This window comes from Paralichthys olivaceus, chromosome 16 (genome assembly GCF_024713975.1).
Source record: "Paralichthys olivaceus isolate ysfri-2021 chromosome 16, ASM2471397v2, whole genome shotgun sequence".
Lineage (NCBI taxonomy): Eukaryota > Metazoa > Chordata > Actinopteri > Pleuronectiformes > Paralichthyidae > Paralichthys > Paralichthys olivaceus.
In genome coordinates, this window is record NC_091108.1 from 23,239,671 (window position 1) to 23,260,477 (window position 20,807).

A 20,807-nucleotide genomic window follows, 5' to 3' on the forward strand; every position below is an offset into this window, starting at 1 on the left:
TGTGTGTGTGTGTGTGTGTGTGTGTGTGTGTGTGTGTGTGTGTGTGTGTGTGTGTGTGTGTGTGTGTGTGTGTGGTCACAGAGCAGTGTCATGGACACCTGTTGCAGTGGTGAATAAAACTATGGGATTCAATTCTATTTAATTGTTGATAAAGGACAATGAGCAGATATCAAATATTTTGTGTTTTTATGGAGTGTTTAGTTCTTGTCACAGTGAACAAGCTATAACAAATAATGTCTTACTTTAACTTTCCTGGCCATCAGGGGACTCCCTCCATTTTTCATTTTGTTCATTGTGTCATGCCCCTAGAGGCCAGGTAAAATACTTCATGTTTTCACCCTGTACACCTCTAGTGACTGATATTAATTAATCTTTGTCTCAGTACACCCTGATGAAAGCATAAGCCGATATGTGTTAGTGTACTTTAAAGTGTCAATTCCATTTAAAGGTCCAGTGTGTAAGATTTAGGTGAAAGGGATCTATTGGCAGACATTTCATGTAGAATAATCCTTGTGATGTTTTCACTAGTTTGTTTCATCTAAATTGTATGTATTGTAGTTTCCTTTACCCCAGAAAAGGCCCTTTATATTTAAATACTTTATATTTACATTGAGGGGGTACTCTGTATGGAGGCCGCTGTGTTTTTTACATTAGTCCAGACTGGACAAACTAAACACCTTTTGAGTTTTTATGATGACTATAGGCTGCCAAAGGTTCTTTTTCATGTTTGGAAAGGGAGGGTGAGGTGAGGGGTCTTCAGCTGCAACATGCTTCAACACTAGATATCACAAAATTTTACACACTGTACCTTTAAATATAACCATTTTGAGTGCCTGGACCTGGATTCTTCATGCCATTATTCTTTGGATACAAGTTTTCCCAAAAAATGGTTTGACATATTCCCTTCCATGAGCACTGGTGGTTTGAGGGACACCAGCAGTGCTCCTGCCACCCCTTTCTTTGATAAAATATCAAGTTTTTACAGAAACAACAATGGAGAACTTCATTGACATCTGGAAGCAGTACAAGCTGCTGCTGTCTCGCTGCTCCACCTGTTGGTCAGAGCAGGATAGGGCTTTGCTGTATGAAGTGTGATAAAGCAGAGGAAGACACAAACATAACTGTACACAAAGTCCCCTGTTTATTTCCCATCTTAAATTGAGGTTCATTAAGGTCTTGTTCATCAATCTAATGAATCTTATCTTCTCACAGTCACAGATGAGGATACAGTTAAGAGATACTACGCCAAGTTTGAGGAGAAGTTCTTTCAGACATGTGAAAAAGAACTGGCCAAGATCAACACCTTCTACTCTGGTAATGGCTGCAACTAATAGAGCTTAACAGCATTAATGTGCAGCTGACAAATCTGTAAAAATAATGTGATGAAGTGACTGTGGCCTTCCTAATAAAGTTCTGAATGTATTTGAGAGGTAGAACTTATGTTAAATGGATATAATCTTTTCTGTCTTTAAAACCGTTTTCCACTACTACCCCTTTAGAAAAGCTAGCTGAGGCTCAGCGGCGTTTCGCCACACTGCAGAATGAGCTGCAGTCCTCGCTGGACGCCCAGAGAGAGAGCGTGGTTAACAGTAGCGGCCTGAGGAGGAGGAAGACAGTGTTTGCCCTGTCGCAGCAGGAACGATGTAAACACAGAAACATCAAGGATCTGCAGCTGGCATTCTCCGAGTTCTACCTCAGCCTTATACTCCTGCAGAACTATCAGGTGCACATTCTTGCACTCACACAGCATCTCAACGCACACAGACATATAACCAAACTCAAGGGACATAATTTTACTGCTTGATTTAATTTTTCTAGGCTCAATGAAAGCAAACTGCTTTTTTGTTCATATATACAACATAATAATCATTCCTATTTAAGCAATTAAATTAGTACAGATAGGTTGACACACAGTTATTGAGTTATTACAAAGTTATTTATTGTTCATAATTATGGTTTGAGATGCAACAGTTATTTAGAAATTCAGGGCCAATAATTTGTTTGTGTCTTTTTCTTAATGCTAATACAGATGCAGTGTTACCATAACTAAAGAGAAATAAATGTCAACGTCTTATTTTTAACTATGAAACCATAGAGGACTAGCAGCAACATCCAATGTACACCCCTACCTATCACCAAATATATGTCAGTGATTAGCTGGTGAAAGTAATAAGGCATTTAGCAATGAAGTCATGGAAACTAAACCAGAGTGATAAGAAGTGAATAAATGACAGAAACCACTTTAATGCTACTACAACTTCTAATGTTGCTCTACAGCCACTGGATGTGTGAACACACTGCTATGAGCTAAAATGATTCACCACATTAACTTTATAACATGGATGTCCACAGCTTATTCTCACTTAGTCTTTTAAGCAATGAAAGGAGGTTGTTCTTAGGGTTAGTGCAGTCAGTGCAATAAACTTATAATTCACATCCAGTCTGCATTTCATCAGCTGGCCCATTTTTCATCAAGTGTTCAATCAGCTGGTATTTCATCAAACACTGTTCTGTCCCTCCCTCTATGTCTCAACAGAACCTAAACTTCACAGGTTTCAGGAAGATCCTAAAGAAGCATGATAAGATTTTGGAGACGTCAAGGGGGGCCGACTGGAGGGTGGCCCATGTTGAAGTGGCTCCATTTTACACATGCAAGAAAATCACCCAGCTTATCTCCGAGACTGAGGTGCACACACAATTGTTTATATGTAGAGTATTGAATTTGTCCAGGGGCAAATACAACTACTGTATGCATCTCGTCTTGCTCATATTCACATAAATGTGATTGCTACTACAGTGTTGCGATTCTGAAAGACGTTGGTATCGTCAAAGAGGAACAGGACAAATCTCTAAATCCTTTCAGTTGTTTCTCAGGCGCTGGTCACAACAGAGTTGGAAGGTGGTGACAGGCAGAAGGCCATGAAGAGGCTGAGGGTACCTCCCCTTGGAGCTGCACAGGTCTGTCTGTGTATCTGTTTGGATTAAACTTAGTATTAGGACAAATATATATATATATATAAACTCAGCAAAAAAAGAAACGTCCCTTTTTCAGGACAGTGTATTTCAACAATAATGTTGTAAAAACCCAAATAACTTTACAGATCTTCATTGTAAAGGGTTCAGACAATGCTTTCCATGCATGTTCAATTAACCATAATCAATTAATTAACATGCACCTGTGGAATGGTCGTTAAGACCTTAACAGCTTACATAGAGTAGGCATTTAAGGTCACAATTCTAAAAACGCAGGACACTAAAGAGACTTGTCTACCGACTGTGAAAAACACCCAGAGAAAGATGCCCAGGGTCCCTGCTCATCTGCGTGAACGTGCATTAGGCATTCTGCAGGGAGGCATGCTGCAGGGAGGCATGAGGACTGCTGATGTGGCCAGGGCAATAAATTGCCATGTCCGCACTGTGAGACGCCTAAGACAGCGCTACAGGGAGACAGGACGGACAGTTGATCATCCTCGCAGTGGAAGACCACATGTAACAACACCTGCACAGGATCGGTACATCCGAATATCACACCTGCGTGATAGGTACAGGATGGCGACAACAACTGCCCGAGTCACACCAGGAACACACAATCCCTCCATCAGTGCTCAGACTGTCCGCAATAGGCTGAGAGAGGCTGGACTGAGGGCTTGTAGGCCTGTTGTAAGGCATTCCTTACCAGGCATCACCAGCAACAACGCCGCCTATGGGCACAAACCCCCCTTTGCTGGACCAGACAGGAGTGGCAAAAAGTGCTCTTCACTGATGAGTCACGGTTTTGTCTCACCAGGGATGATGGACGGATTCTTGTTTATCGTCGAAGGAATGAGCGTTACACCGAGGCCTGTACCCTGGAGCAGGATCAATTTGGAGGTGGGGGGTCCGTCATGGTCTGGGGCAGTATATCACATCACCATCGGACTGAGCTTGTTGTCATTGCAGGCAATCTCAATGCCTTGCAGTACAGGGAAGACATCCTCCTCCCTCATGTGGTACCCTTTATGCATGCTTATCCGGACATGATCCTCCAGCAGGACAATGCCAGCAGCCATACTGCTCGTTCTGTGCGTGAGTTTCTGCATGACAGCAATGTCAGTGTTCTGCCATGGCCAGCGAAGAACCCAGATCTCAATCCCATTGAGCACGTCTGGGACCTGTTGGATCGCAGGGTGAGGGCTAGGGCCATTCCCCCCAGAAATGTCCAGGAACTTGCAAGTGCCTTGGTGGAAGTGTGGGGTAACATCTCACAGCAAGAACTGACAAATCTGGTCCAGTCCATGAGGAGGAGATGCACTGCAGTACTTCAAGCAGCTGGTGGCCACACCAGATACTGACTGGTACTTTTGATTTTGAGCCTCCCTTCATTCAGGGACACATTATTCTATTTCTGTTAGTCACATGTCTGTGAAACATTTTTAGTTTATGTCTTAAGGTGTTGACTCTTTTAGTGTTCATACAAATATTTACACACATTAAGTTTACTGAAAGTAAAAACAGTTGAAAGTCAGAGGACATTTCTTTTTTTGCTGAGTATATATATAAAACAATAAAAACCAAATAATACAGTATCAATATGAACAGCTTCAACACAAAAGTATTATATTCTCAATGCATTAATAATTTGCTGGACTGCATCCCCCATAGTTTTCAAGTTGTAATCATTTCATCATTATTTCAATCAGTAACATTCCCCAATGCTTAAAAGTTCAAACTTTTAGTACTTGCACCAATTGAATATTTAAAAGCTTGTAGCATCTGTCTCTCCAGTCTGATAAGAAGTCTTTTGAATATGATCACTGAGATGAGCTGTGGAGAAACTCGAAACAGAAAATATCTCTCTCTTTTTGTATTAATTACAAAATTATATTACCAGTGTATTGCCCCCTCCCTTAACCTGTGCCTCCCCGATCAGTTGAGCGAACAGCTGCTTCTAATCAATGAGCTTCAAAGCAAATTAAATGTTATTAATTCTATACAAAAATATGCTGTGTTTGAAGACATAATGAAATAACAGAGAACTGCAGCAGTGCTTCTGCAGACATACAAGAAGATTACATAATATAATGTCCTTATACATACTGAGATGGATGGATCGATGTGTAGGTGGGTGGCTGGGTTGGTGGATGGTGTAACTATCTGTGTACAGAAAAGTTAGGGGACCAGTTATGGGAGATATTCACGCACTGGTTTACGGTTCAGAATATTAATAACGTCTATATAAATCATGTTATTTTAATTAACTTTACTTGAAGTGTTTAATTGTGTTTCACTCTGTATCGTATCATGATATACTGCTAAGATGCTGCCTGTGTCTCTACCCGCAGCCTGCACCTGCTTGGACCACGTTTAGAGTCGGACTTTATTGTGGAGTATTCCTTGTCTTAATGGTTACAGTGGTCATTACAGGTAGAACAAACACACACACACACACACACACTAAAGGATCTATTATTATTGCGACTTTAAAGGTTTGATACTTAAACATTTGGTTAGAGTAGTTCACAGCAGGAAAAAACAGAATTGAACACTCTGAAACAAAATGAGGAATTGGTGTTTTTTTCCTTTGACCAAGAGAAGTTGTTTTAATTTTTCTATACATACATAATGTATGAAATTAACACTGAATGTTGGTTTATATTACTTTGCTAGAATGAATGAATGTGCCTTTGGATCCACTGCAATTTACTACAACAATATGTTGTATTAAAATAGTATGATCTGCAATAAAGTATTTGAAAAATGTCTGCTGCTGAATTATGTCTGTCATTTGTTTTCTACCATCTTTTTCGTCTGTCACTGTCATTAGGAGCTGTGAACTTTCTTAGTGCTGATGTGTGGCCCATGGTCAGGATCTACAGAGGAGGATTCCTCTTAATAGAATTTCTCTTCCTGTTAGGTATTCACACACACACACACATACACACACACACACACACACACACACACACACACACACACACACACACACACACACACAAAGTTGCTCAGACTCTAAGTTTTGAGTCAAGGTGAGCTGAGGCCTCAGTATTAGAAAGCAAACCTAGTTGTATATGCAAGTTAAGGATTCTTTTCTAACTTCGTTAAGTGTTTCACTATGGGAATCACCTTGGCGTGTCCAACCATGGAAGCTCCAATGACACAACGTCTGTCAGTGACAGACAGGTTGAGCTGTGCTGGGGCCCCGCCCCCTCATACTGCCCCTCTCAACTCATTCTCGCTTTCTTCCCATGAGGAACGAAATGAAGCTCCCTCAGCTAATCTAGCTGAGCTAGCCTCGACACCGGCTTAACAGTTCATATACGACCTGTAAAGGATTCACATCGCCGAATGTGGCACCAGGTCTGGATTGGCCGAGTAAGTACCTACACATGGTCTTTTGAACAGTGTCCGCGTTGCGGCAAGCTGCTCATTAGGCTACCAAGTATTAAGTTACCAGAGTAGCCAACAACTGTGTTTACGTAGCATCAGGTCAATGTGTCAAGGCGAGCCGTTAGCTGGCTGCACCGTGTTAGCTGATTGGTGTAGTCGGCGACTGTGCAGCATAATACCCGCTGACTAACGCATTACGGCGAGTCAACGGGCTTTTGCTAGCACCGTTTTTAGCCACCCCACAGACAGCAACCATCACCCATCAGCCACAAGCTACTAAGAGCTGGGGCGACTTGATGGAAGATGAGTCCCCAGAATTGCCTCCCCTACGTGAGGACCTCCTTGAAGGGGAGCCTGGTGGTGAGGACGCAGGGGGCGATGCCAACTCTGACCTCCTCAACCTGGATGAGATGGAGGAAGAGGAGGATGATTCCCCCTTTCCTGTCCAACAGTCCAGACCCCCCAGCGCATCAGATACTGCTCCACCATTGGACAGTAATCTGTATGAGGTCTGCAAACGGGCTGCAGCAAAGCTAGGAGTACAATGGACAGCAGCCCAGGACACTGAGGGGAAAGAGAGAGATCTGTATGATGGCAAAAGGCTCCCACCTGCCCAGCCACCATCAAAGCAACTCCTGCCACCAGTACCAGCTTGCATGAAGGAAATGAACCGGTACTGGTCCAGCCCATTTAAGAGTAAGCTTCCAACCAAGGGCTACTCTAAGCTGGAGATCCACGGTATGGGGGAACTGGGGCTGGCTGAACCCCCAGTAGTGGAGCCTTCGGTGGCTTTTCACCTCCACCCCAACCGCCGCTCTCTGTCAGCCTCCTCCAACACTTCTCTGCCCAGCAAAGCAGAGCGTCTCACCGCCTCCATTTTCCAGAGGATGTACAAGTATGCAGCACAGTGAGTATGCTCCCTGAATGCAACCACACTGCTGTCTGCATACCAGGCAGAGATCCTGGAGGAGATGGGTCAACAACTGGACTCCGGGGCACCTAACCCGGCCCTCTGGGAGGAGATCTGTTTTGTCAATGACCTCTCTTACGTTCCTCACGAGGCGCGGTACAAGGCTGTGGTCGAGTAATGGGGCTGGCTGTCTCAGGTAAGAGGGCCTTGTGGCTGAACCTCTCAGGCCTGAGTGACGGCCAGAAGGCAGAGGCGATGGACGCGCGTATGACCCCACCAAAAGGTCCTTTTGGTCCAGCACTTGAAAAGGTGAGGGAAACCAGCACCCTCAGGAAGCAGGAAGGTGAAGCCTTTGATCTCTGTCTTCCACGGAAACCCACCCCTCGCCCCCCTCAGGGTCCAAGAGCTGGCTTTGCTGCTGCGGCTGCAACGGTGAGGGGGAGACAGTGGGGAGGCAGGCCACAGAGGCAGGCAGCTGGTCAGCACGCAGCTGGTCATCAGGCTAACCAGCAGCCTCAACAGCAGCCTCAACAGCAGCCTCGGCAGAACCAAAAGCCATGGGGCAAACACTCCTTTGCGGTAGTGGCAGCAAGGAACTGTCCCCAAAACCCCAGGGGTGGGAAGAGGAAGCTTCTCCCTTTCCCTTCCCATGAAGAAAAGAAGGGAATCGGGGTGAATCAAATCCCTGTAGTTCAAGGTTCAGATACTCTGGCAGTTTTTGGTGGTCCAGAGGTCTCTCTGTTCCTCTCCCCTCAAGTTCAAGAGAGGGAGTGTCGGGGATAGAGGGTAACACAGTGTCACCAAGCACTTTCACTTTGTGTAACAAAAATAAAGTTCACACCCTCGCAGCGGAACAATCGGTCAGAGATTCCGCTACAGTGATAAATCATCTCAGGGATCTCGGGTTCAATATAAACTGGACGAAGAGCCGAGTGGAGCCCACACAGTGCACAGAATACCTGCGTCTCAACATAAACTCTCTTTCTTATCGCGTCACGCTATCAGAGGGGAGGTTAATATCTCTGACACAGTGGCTCTCCCTCTTCAGGCTGGGGAAAGTCGTGTCATTCAGACTATGCATACGCCTGCTCTGCCTCATGGCGTCAGTGATTTCTGTTGTACATCTGGGGCTATTGATGATGGGGGATTTTCAGCAATAGGTCGCGACACTGCGCCTATGCCCAAGCCGTCATCTCAGCTGCAGGGTGAGCATAACATCGGCATGTGTGGTGGCTCTCCGGCCGTGGAGAGACACGGCAGCTCACGCGGCAGGGGTTCCGCTGGGTGTGGTGATGGATGCGTCCCTATTAGGATGGCGAGCGACCATGTTGGGGACCATGGGAAATGGGATCAGAGCCTGGCTCGTTCTAATATAAATGTTCAGGAGCTTTGGGCAGTGTTTCTAGCATTGAAACATTTCCTGCCTTTTCTCGAGGGTCGCCATGTGCTGATAAAGACAGACAATTCCGTGGTGGCATACGTAAACCGCCAAGGCGGCACTTGGTCACTGCAGCTGCACAGATTATCTTGGAAAGTAATCTTATGGAGCAGTACCCGGCTCCTGTCTATTCAAGCGACGCATATACCGGGCGTTTTGAACAAAGGAGTAGATCTCCTGTCCCGGGGGAATCCCCTTTTGGAGAGTGGAAGCTCCACCCGCAGGTGGTGGAACAGATTTGGCTGAGATACGGCCGGCTAGCCGTAGATCTGTTCGCCTCGCAAGAAAACGCGCAACGTCCACTGTTTTTCTCCCTGTCGGACGCAAATGCACCTCTGGGTGTGGATGCTCTGGCACACCCTTGGCCGGACGTGCTGCTTTATGCGCTTCCCCCGCTCAGCCTAATCTCCCCGGCCATGGTGGCCGTAAAAACAGTGGGTGGCAGAAATAATACAGCTGCTAGCAGGTGAGCCGTGTCCGCTCCCCATACGCAGGGATCTTCTGTCCCAGGCAGGCGGGGAGATCTACCACCTGCACCAGACCGCATGGCACTATCGGCTTGGCCCGTGAGAGGTTGACTTTGAGCACTGCAGGCCTGCCAGCACAGGTCATTGACACCATTCAGAATGCAAGAGCCTCCTCCACTCGCTCTCTTTACAGTGGTAAGTGGCGGATTTTTGAGGAGTGGTGTGATTTGCAGCACATCATCCCTTTTCAGTGTTCAGTGGTGGACCGGCTGTGTAAGCCTGCAGGGCAACATACCTTAGTCTGTCGTTTTATGAAAGGTGCACGGCGCAAGCTATCTAGTTTCCAGACCCCTGGTTCCCCTGTGGGAGCTGTCCGTGTTGCTGGATGGTGTTGATGATGCTGGTGTTGATGGCTCTCTCTCCACCCATTTGAGTCTATTGAGGTGGCAGAGATGAAGTTTGTTTCACTGAAACAGCTTTGCTCTTAGCTTTGACGACAGCAAGCGGGTGAGTGACCTACAGGCTTTATCCATATGGCCTTCCTGTTTACAATTTGCACCAGGGCTCACCAAGGTCTGTTTGAGGCCCAACCCAGCCTTCATGCCTAAAGTGGCGGAGTCAGGTTACGGGTGTTCCACAGTGGAGCTGTTGGCTTTTCACCCACCTCCATTCTCCTCAGCGGAGGAGAAGAAGCTTAACACATTATGCCCCGTCAGGGCGCTTCATGTGTATTTGAGTAGGACAGCAGAGTTCAGGAAGGATGACCAGCTAAGGGTTTGCAGCCCCCCCAGGGTTTGAGGGCTCATTCCACTAGGGGCATGGCCACGTCATGGTCCCTGTTTAGGGAAGTTTCAGTACAGGATATTTGTGCGGCGGCTAGCTGGGCTACGCCCCACACTTTCGTAAGGTTTTACAGGCTGGATGTCTCTGGGCCTTCTGTAGCACAGGCGGTGCTAGAGGCACACAGACCAGGGTCTGCATAGCAGCCACTGCCAGGCTTTAAATTATTTAGGGCTTCGGGAGACTTATGCAATCCGGGAGTGGTCTATATGTCCCATAGTGAAAAACCGAACAAAGTTAGAAAAAGAATGTTGAGTTACTTAACGTAATCCCTGGTTCTTTGATAACAGAGTGAAGTGTTTCACCATCACGTCCCTCCTCGCATAGACACAGGAAGAAAGCGGTCTAGAATGAGTTGAGAGGGGCGGGTCGGCTGTGGTAGTATGAGGGGGCGGGGCCCCAGCACAGCTCGACCTGTCTGTCACTGCCAGACGTTGTGTCATTGGAGCTTCCATAGTTGGTCACGCCAAGGCGATTCCCATAGTGAAGCACCTCACGCTGTTATCAAAGAACCAGGGATTACATTAAGTAACCCAACGATATCTACTGGCATGTTAATGTGACAGAAGTTACAGTCAGCTAGGCAGATTGATGTATGCACATGTGAAGGCACACACACACACAAACAATCTTCTCAACTTGAATGGTCCTTTTTCCTCTGTCTCTCTTCTCAATTATCACACAACTTCCTCCACCTGTCTGACTGTTTCCTGTCTTCATGTTACAGGCATCAACACATACGGCTGGAGGCAGGCAGGAGTCAACCATGTGCTCATATTTGAACTTAACCCTAGAAACAACCTGTCCCACCAACATCTGTTTGAGGTCTGAGTGCCCCCCCACACACGCAAACACACACCTGTGAAAAAATACAAATTAAACAAATTGCTAAGAATATTTTGTATGTTTATTTACTCATTATCTGTATAGTGGTATGGATAATGAGTGGATGGCTATTGTATGTTCATTTGTTGTTACATGTCTTAGATTTTATTGATGAACATTGTGTGTTCATGAATACTTGTATGTGTGTGTAGATTGCAGGTCTATTGGGTGTGCTGTGGTGTGTCAGCCTGCTGTCCTGTCTGTTCAGTGACAGCATCCTGGTACCAATGCAGGCAAACCCTCTGGCTCTGTACGGCTTCTTCCTCCTCTTCCTCATCAACCCTCTCAAGACGTGCTACTACAAGTCACGATTCTGGCTGCTCAAACTCCTGGTAACTACTCATTAAATAATCGCATAGATTTCATATAGTTTTTTTATATCAGCGCTATTTTTGTTGATCAACAGTAAATTGTAGTCTTTAAAGTTCACAAAGTGAAGTGTTTGGCAATTTTATAGATCTAAGATCATTCTAACATTTGTGGAAAAAAATGTCCTACCTTTATCTAACTTGACTGTTAAGCAACTAGCCGGTCAGACATAAGATATATTTCATCTTACTTTTCTTTGCCATATTCGGTCAGGGCCGAATGTCTATGGAAGTATTTTAGACCAAAGAGAAGATGTCAGTTAAAGGTTCAGTCAGTAAGATTTAGGTGAGAGGGATTTTTTTGGCAGAAATTGAATATAAAATAATCCTAGTGATGTTTTCGGTAACACTTTATATTAGGGAACACATATCAACAATTAACTAGTTGCTTATTAGCATGGATATTAGAGGCATATTGGCTCTTTATTAGTCATTATAAAGCACTTATTAATGCCTTATTCTTAATTACTTTCTGCAACTACTCTATTGATTAACAGTTTTCCCTAAATAACCTCCTAATTACTGCTTATTGATGTAATTACTGCTTACTCATGTTTTTTTACTGTCGTCCAAACCTTTTTGAGTTTTTATGACAACTAAGGCTACCACAAGTTATTCTTCATATTTGGAAGGGGAGGGTGAGATGAGGAGTATTCAGCTGCAACATGTAACTTCACCTCTAGATGTTACTACATTCTACACACTGAACCTTTAAACGGTAGAATTACGATTTCAAAAGTAGGAGTGCAGTCCTACTTTTTACTTTGATAATCAATGATTAATACATTTTTTAAATGGTTGACAATTATTTTTCTATAGATTGTGTCATGTGTCGATGTTTAAAAGAGGAGGAACCAAGTCGTCTTGCTGAGAATGAGCTGGTTTATTAACTGACTTTTAGTTGCTACAGCTAATCGAACATAACGCAGGCACATATACAGCATGCGTCATAAATGCCTCTTGATGATGTCACGGTTGCCGCGACTCCAGCAACCTGTAGTTACTTATCACAACAGATTGTATCCATTATTCACCCAATTATCTCAGCAGTGGAGCTCCCACTTACAGGGTGAAAATGACAGAAAGTACCAAAACACATTGTTAGCTCATATTAGCGCCTAGGTAGAAACTAACCATGATGCTGAGGAGCTACAGTGGCTCCAGAAGGATCTGAGACCCCTTCACTTCTGTATGCCTCCGCCCCAGCGATAGCTGGCAGCCTGAGGCACTATGTTTACAGGCTATCTGTCCATCCATCTTATTCTCATGAACGATATCTGTCAAGAATGCCTTGATGGATGTTCTTCAAATTTGGTACATTCACTTAGACTTTTGGTCTAGATTTTGGTAGTCATAGTCCATAATGCAATTAGGCATTCACATTCTATCCTTTCACATTTGGCACAAATATTCCCATAGACTCAAAGATGAACTGATTTGATTTTTTTGCCTTGTGAATGCGATATATCTGGAACGCCTTAAGGGTATCCTTTCACATTTTGCCTAAACATTCATTTGGACTTGGATTAGATTTTGGTAGCCAAAGGTCAAGGTCACAGTGGCCTCACAAAGTATATGTATGCTTTTCTGGAATGTTTCATCTTAAGATCATCCTTAGGGAACGTCTTCAAATTTAGTACAAACTTTCACTTTGACTCAAAGATGAACTGATTAGATATTGGTGCCTGGAGGTCAAAGGTCAAGGTCACAATGACCTTACATTCCTGTGAATGTGATATTTCACAACTGCCAGTAGGGAATTTCATTCCATCTGGCACAACTCACTTAGATCCATAGATGAGCTGAATTATAATTTGGTGGTGTGAGGGCACTCAATCTTGCTCTGAGAGTGGTGAGAGAATCAACTCACTGCAATCAGGTGTGTGTGGCACTGATCGGCGGTGATTAAGCCCAGGTGTGGGGAGCCTTCATATACCCTGAGTCTCCAGTGCCCTGTGCTGACTCATTGTCTCACCTTCAGAGGCAGTGAGAGGTTCTCCCCGTTGTCAGTGTGTCTGAAAACACCCCACTAAGAATTTTGCCTGTAGTTTTCCCAGTGAATAAGTTGCCTTTCATTTAGAGTTTTCTGGGTCTCCTGGACAATTTTAGTTTTTAGTCAGCTGCTTGGCAGTGGTGGTTTTGTTAATCATTTGTGGTGCATTGTTTCTTTAAGGAAGCCTGTAGTGGCTCTATACAATTTCGTTGTTTTTTGTTTTTTTCCCCCATTTCCAATCTATCGCTACTGCGATTTTTGTGGTTATCCCCCTGGGATAGCTTAGAGACACCCCTGGGTCTGCACCTGTGTCCCACTCCCCCCCTCCTTACCTGACAGAAAGGTCATTGTGACCTCTCAAAACACAACTTGAGGAAATTATTTCAAATTTGGCACACATGGTTAATGGTTAAGGTCTGTATTTATATAGCACTTTTCTAGTCCTGATGACCACTCAAAGCACTTAACAGTACAGTTTTACATTCACCTTTTCACACACACATTCATACAGTGCATAATCACTCTATAAGAAGGGGCAATTTGGGGTTCAGTATCTTGCCTAGGGACACTTTTGAATATTCAATTCAGTCACAGTGGCCTCAAAAAACATTTTGTTATATCTCAAGACTGCCTTGAGAGAATTTCTTCTTCTTCGCCATGTTTTTTTAAAATTAGTCCAGACTTGACAAACTAAACACCTTTTGAGTTTTTATGATGACTGAAGGCTGCCACAGGTTCTTTTTCATGTTTGGAGGGTGAGGTGAGGGGTGTTCAGCTGCCACATGCAATTTCAACACTAGATATCACTAAATTCTACACACTGTACCTTTAACTGTTATGGCTCTGGAAAAAAAATATGTAGAAATTTGTAGACAGAAACTGCACTTGTTGGCAGATGCATATAACCACTGTGTGGTAATTCTAGTTACTCTCTATTTGGTGATGTAGATTTAATCATTTCACCCATCAGGCAACACAACCCATAGTGACAAAGTCAAACCAAAACTGAAATCTCTTATTTACCACTGCTCTGATATGTAAGTATGAATAATTCAGTGCATCTTGCCCTGTAAGGCTGTGGCTTGTTTGAGCCCTGCTGTCAGAATAATTGTTTACACACTGAGACCCTGCCTACCACCTACTGTTTATGACATGCAAAATGGATATTTTATTGTGAACTCTCATAGTTTAGTTTATTTTGTAGAGAATCTGATTATTCTCATTTTGTCTTCTCCTCCACAGTTTCGAGTGGTGACGGCTCCATTTCATCGTGTTGGCTTTGCAGACTTTTGGCTGGCTGATCAGCTGAACTCTCTGGTGGTAGTTTTGATGGATCTGGAGTATATGATCTGCTTTTACAGTTTTGAATTGGACTGGAAAAAACATAATGGACTCATCAGCAGTGAAGGTGGGACTGTAAGACAGAATGCTACTGAACGCTGTGAAGACTGATCTACACCTTATCATGACCACACTCCTTGCATATCATTGTTTGCAGGTAAAGATGTGTGTAACTCCTACTCCTACGGTGTCCGTGCGGTTATCCAATGCCTTCCTGCTTGGTTCCGATTTGTCCAGTGTCTGCGACGTTACCGTGACACCAAACGGGCCTTCCCTCACTTGGTTAATGCAGGGAAATACTCAACATCTTTCTTTGTCGTCACCTTTGCTGCCCTGTACAGTACACACAAAGGTAAAGCTGTTTTCATTTTACAGATGACATAGTTTACACACAGAGCACTCCAGACCTTGACTATGAAACTTTATTTATGATTATTTAGTATACTTCCTTCCTGTTCGTTGTTGTCTTGATCAATACTTATTATTGTGCGTTTTTTTTAGTTCAACAGCAGTGTCAAGTAATTCTCTCCACTCAACAAGATTCAACTCCAACATTAAAGGTTCAGTGTGTAGAATTTGGTGACATCTCAAGGTAAAGTTGCATGTTGCAGCTGAATACTTCTCATCTCACCCTCCCCAACATGAAAGAGAACCTGTGGTGAACTTCAGTTGTCATGAAAACGCAAAAGGATTGAGCTTGTCCAGTTTGGACAACAGTAAAAAACATGGCGGCCTCCACAGAGAGGTGTAAATATATAGTTTTTAAATATAAAGGGCCCATTCTATGGTAAAGAAAACAACAATTCATACAATTTAGATGATAACACACCAGTAAAAACATCACTAGGATTATTTTATATTACTGCCAAAAATCCATTTCACCTAAATCTTACACACTGGACCTTTAATATGTTATAGCTCAATTTTTCAATTTTCAGTGTTTTCTACAAGGTCAACTGAGTACTTTTATCATGCTTTTATATAATTAATATTTATGTTACCTTACAGATTTTATTCTTTAAGGTTATACGCCTGCCTCATTAAATCACCTAACATCATCACCAGTCAACAATTCTAAATGAAATTTAAAAACAAAATCTTATTTCCTGTCGTAGGCTTCAGTTTTTCTGTTATAAAACTGTTTCGAATACAGTTTGAAGGTGTATTTAGTTGTAGTCTCCAGGTGTCTGGGTTCTCAAAAAGAGTTTAGTCAACATCATTAAACCCATAAATCTGATTCTGTCTAACCTCATGCTTTATCCTGTCGCTCTCTTCCTCAGCTGAAACCCATGTTGACACCCAGATCTTCTTCTACTTGTACATCAGCTGTTTAGTGGTCAGCTCATGTTACACATTGGTCTGGGATCTGAAAATGGACTGGGGTCTGTTTGATCGCAATGCAGGAGAGAATACCTTTCTGAGAGAGGAGATAGTCTACCCTCATAAGGTATTTCTCCTGCACAGGCTGACACACAAATTAGACCTTTTCACAATGGGAACATAACCTGTTATGTATGATGTTAAGCCCTTTGAGGCAAAGTGTGATTTGTAAATAGATGCCATTAAAAAAAAAAAAAAAAAAAAAGATTGATTAATGTGTTCTGTCTCTCCCCACAGGCCTATTACTACAGTGCTATAGTGGAGGATGTGTTGCTGCGTTTCTCATGGACTTTGACTGTCACCCTCAGCGCAGTGTCTGGGTTTCATGGCATCTCTGATATTCTGGCTACTGTGCTCGCCCCAATGGAAGTCTTTAGGTGTCTATTATCTCTAAGTCTTGTGACTTGCCCTCGTAATGTCATCCCTATCTTTTCGTCCTGCTCTTATTTTTCCTATTTCCTACTCTTGCTCAGGTTTTACAAATTAAAGTAGCACAGCTGCAGACCTGGATTTGGTTTAGATTATCCTGTTAATAACAGATATAAGACAAAGAGAAGTAAATAAGTGAATTCTTCTTAATCTCTTTCTGACACATCTGACAGGTGCAGTGCCAGAATGTACCAGGTAAAATATATAAATGTTGGTTAGAAAATATCAAATTAGAAAGAATATTCTATGAGTTAGAGTTAATCTGTTGATCAGTGTGTCCATTTGTCTTCATTTCTGGAGTGGAACATTTTTTCATGAAATTTCACAATCATGTTAATCAGGTAGTGAAGTGGAGCCTTTTGATATTTTAGGTTTTCACAAGAGAAATATTACTCTTGACTTCAGGTAAGTGTGAAAGCAACAAATATTCAGCTTGTTTAGGTTTTCTGGGTGCTGAGGGATAAGTCATTTCCTGGTGACTTTTGTTTCCAGTATAGATTTATCAATTTACAATCACAAAATCTCTTTGAACCAGGGAAAATTCTTAAAATTTTTTGTTTTGTACTGTCAACATTCTGAAACTCATAAGCTACAAAATCAGTCAACAAAAAGTCCTCATGTTTGGAAAAACTTTAAACAGCAAATATTGATATTTGATACTAACAAATGTCTGATTGCAGTTAATTTACTGCAGTTTCAGATTCAGAAGCTGTGCCATTTCAATGTTGCTGCTTGTGATATAGGAAATGCTCTACTGCCTGTGCAAGTGCATCATAGTGTGAAATATTTTGCATTTAAAATTTGAAATCTTTGAAATATATCCTCCATGAAAGTCATCTCTCATGACCCGTATGTAATGATGACTAGCATGATGAGGATGTGGTTGACGGAAGGATGAATAAGAATCAATACTAATAGGCAGTGTTTGTCCTTGGCAGGCGTTTTGTGTGGAACTTTTTCCGACTGGAGAACGAACATCTGAACAACTGTGGTGAGTTCAGGGCTGTCAGAGACATAAGCGTGGCTCCGCTCAATGCTGATGACCAGACCCTGCTGGAGCAGATGATGGACCTGGAGGACGGAGTCAGAAATCGGCAGGGCAAGAAGAGCTGGAAGAGGAGCTATAGCATGAGTCTACGTAGGCCACGACTTGCCTCACAGTGAGTCTTCAAAACAACAGCTGCAGTCTTGTGATGGATCTTAAATGGACCCTGTACCCTAAAGTGTGACTGACTTATCTGACTGGAATGAATGTTGTTGATGGATTGGGTTCATCTCTAAACCTCTGTTATTAATTACAATTGATAGTTTTGTTTAATATGTAGAGTGCAGTTCAGATTCCCAGACAGATACATGCACAGCCATTTATTTTTCAGTTCTAATGGACACATTAAAGCGAGAGCCACATGTGAGGGATCCCTTTCCCAAGGTTGACAGAGGTGCAATAGATGTTGTGTGTAACAGAGGACATCACCAACTGGTATTTCACATGATGGCCTTTTCTGATGATGATTTAAAAACTGAATGTGAATTCTCGCTTGAGTGAACGTTGCATTCATCATACGTAAACTGATTAGTTCAGTTCATCTTTCACAAAAAATATGAACATGTTCAATAAACGCTGTTCATGCACAACACTGACATGAGTACCATGTATTGCAAGTAAGTAAAGCTATGACTGAATATTAGCTTGGATGTCTTCAGGCACGGATTTTTATCAATTGTGAAGTTTTTGCAGGAAGCTATAACCATTTCCCGTGTCATTGCCATATATCACAAATTTGACTCCATCCTACAGACAAAAATGAAAGACTTCTTTCTCATGGATGTCTCTAGATTTACACACTGTAATTTTTAAGTGAATCTGATAAATTCTGTTGAAGGAGTTTGTTAAATATAACTTGTATGACTTGCCCTTTTAGGTTAAGGCTATGGTCCCACAAGGCTTTTTCTACGTCTTGGCATTCCACATTTTCTAGGTGGTGCTGTTGAGCCATTTTGCCACACCCATGCACAAGACCCATATTTTTTTTGCCATTTCTGAAGCCTGTGCTAAGTATCACATGTTCGTGTGTCTTGCAACGAGGACATTTTACGCCACATCTCTAACATGGTGTTCGACGAAAACTTTTCCATGTGACTACATCATTGATGTCTTAAGGCCCTTCTGACAAATCAATGAGGAGTACATCAAAAAAAAATTGCTGTTGCCACTGGGGGGCGCTGTTATTTTAACTTATGGTTTCTGTGTAGTTGTCGTCAGGCCAGGACTGTTGTCATACATGTCCAGTTTGGAATCAATTGGACCATGTATGTCTGAGATACAACAGTATGTTTGGATGGCGAGTCATCAAAATATAATGCCACGCCACCTTCAGACTCAACAGCTGCATCCTTTTCACAGCGAATCCCCCATCACCTCCACAAAGATGCATTCTCTCGAAACTTGACGGGATGTCAGACTGTGTCCCTGCGTCCATTGGGTGGCACCAGGGATAATTATTGCTGATCACTGCTTCCGATTCAGCTGAGATCTTGGATCGGCTGTGAAAAATTGATGTTATTCCAAGGAAGTTTAAACTAGAGTGACTACTTAAGGTTTTCAGTAGGTGGCGCTGTTCAGCCATTCTTCCTCAGCTGCCAATTATTGTCCATGTTCACATAGTGACTCTCATTGTACATGTCTACTTTGAGGCAAATTGGAGCATGTGCAGTGACGTGACTTCACTTCCTTGTTGGTTGGCGTTGCATCAAAATCCACGCCATCATCATTCAACATAGAGGCTTAAGTTTTTGAATATCACTTCACCAACATCTCAAGCCTTGCCTGACCTTTTTTGAGGTGCTTCAAATGGAAAAAGTTAGGTGTAGCAAATCAAACTATAAAACATGGTACTCCCTGTCACAGCTAGGGGGCGCTGTGAGTATTATAGTATATTTGCATATAGAACTCTTCAGGGTCGGTTCCTTATCACACAAGTTCACAGTGTTTGACAGTAATTGGAGCACAAACATGGTTACAGTGATTCGCCGCCATGCCAAGGACACGCCCCTGATGATTCTATGGCATCACTATTGCTATTGAGCCATTTTTGGAAGAAAGTTCCCGACCACATTAAATACATACATTTTCACCAGACTGGACATACTCGCACAATTTGGTGAGTTTCCAAGTATGATAAGGCCCCCAAAAAGGCATTTCTATTGTCAGAAGAAATCCTAGCAAAAATAGGTCCTTGCACTGTTGTGGTCGGGACATAATAATAATCAAAATAGTTTCAATAGGGTTGTTGCACTGTCGCGCTCGGGCCCTAATTAGTGCATTCAGCATCTATGAGATAAATTAGATTACTTTCATTGAGGTATACAGCCCACCTACTGTAACAATCAGCTGATCATGTCTTAATACTCCAGTACTTGGTACTTAATCCAGTGTGCAACCAAAATTTTCCTTGGTTGCACCAGTATGCCAAACATTTAGCTGGTCTGTCTGTGTATTTGATGGAGTTGTGTCGCTCATTTCATCTCCACCCTGTTGGAAACGTTGGCATGCTCACCTAATACAATACATACCTATAAGCTCATTTAAATCAAAACCATCCTGTTCACTGAGCTGGTAACATGTATCCTGTGTCAAATGATCAATATTTATTCGCTGACAGAGCCAGGGAGTCAATTTAATTCATTGTTGTGGTTTTATGTGGTTTGTTTTATTTATTTAGGGTATTTCAATATGTTTTAATCTAATTTAAGTGTCGGACTGAATATTCTTTAGAATTAAGTTCCAATCGAATCTGAAATCAAATCAACATCTTGTGAATCGGAATGGAGTCAATTTGGAAAATCAGTTACAATACCCAGCTCTAAGTTAAGAAATTACCAATATATTTTGGAACTGTCAAGAAAAGGTATAATAGGTGTATTATTGTGACGCCAAAAGACACAGTGAAACATTTTGGCTGCACATAAATTATGTGCTGGTGGGCCTCAATGAAAAAGTTAGTCTGGAGCCCTTGGCTTATCACATATATATGTGATGTTACTATAATTGGTATCATCATTTAGTTTGTCCAGCAGACCCAGACTCCTTTGTTTGCTCCATGTGCAGCAGACAGTGCTGAGTATTGTATAGTATACATCATGAACAATGACCACAAAGGTTTCCCTTTCCAAATTGTTCATATCTATATTGATATTGGAATTTGTGATTCAGTTTCGGCCAGAGAATGCCAGTGTTGGCCTGCTTGCGTCTCCTTTTTTTGTGTTTGATTATTAAATAATTGTGTACTTGCATATTAAATATTGTTTGTCTGATCATTGTCGTAAGTGGTAGCTCTAGGTCAAGTGGTGTTTTCTAAGCTTGTCCTGTTTCAGTGCAAGTGTAGAGAGC

General features: G+C 42.7%; 1 protein-coding gene across 2 annotated transcripts in view; it reads left to right on the plus strand.

Annotated features, from left to right (window-relative positions):
- LOC109645785 (xenotropic and polytropic retrovirus receptor 1 homolog) overlaps positions 1 to 20,807 on the plus strand; it is a 64,205-nt gene that overhangs the window by 35,145 nt on the left and 8,253 nt on the right. Inside the window, exons 3-15 of one of the 2 annotated variants that reach the window (XR_011238746.1) lie at positions 1,213 to 1,314; positions 1,500 to 1,723; positions 2,537 to 2,686; positions 2,875 to 2,958; positions 5,322 to 5,403; positions 5,804 to 5,893; positions 10,749 to 10,846; positions 11,059 to 11,238; positions 14,510 to 14,675; positions 14,766 to 14,960; positions 15,889 to 16,055; positions 16,226 to 16,612; positions 17,356 to 17,494. Coding sequence is in view for 1 of the 2 variants with exons in the window: in XM_069511095.1 (XP_069367196.1) it covers positions 1,213 to 1,314; positions 1,500 to 1,723; positions 2,537 to 2,686; positions 2,875 to 2,958; positions 5,322 to 5,403; positions 5,804 to 5,893; positions 10,749 to 10,846; positions 11,059 to 11,238; positions 14,510 to 14,675; positions 14,766 to 14,960; positions 15,889 to 16,055; positions 16,226 to 16,365; positions 17,356 to 17,577 (1,900 nt within the window). In the remaining variant the exon portion in view is untranslated. Of the gene's footprint in view, positions 1 to 1,212; positions 1,315 to 1,499; positions 1,724 to 2,536; positions 2,687 to 2,874; positions 2,959 to 5,321; positions 5,404 to 5,803; positions 5,894 to 10,748; positions 10,847 to 11,058; positions 11,239 to 14,509; positions 14,676 to 14,765; positions 14,961 to 15,888; positions 16,056 to 16,225; positions 16,613 to 17,355; positions 17,578 to 20,807 lie in introns of those variants that run through there. The other variant, XM_069511095.1, reaches the window with a different exon arrangement.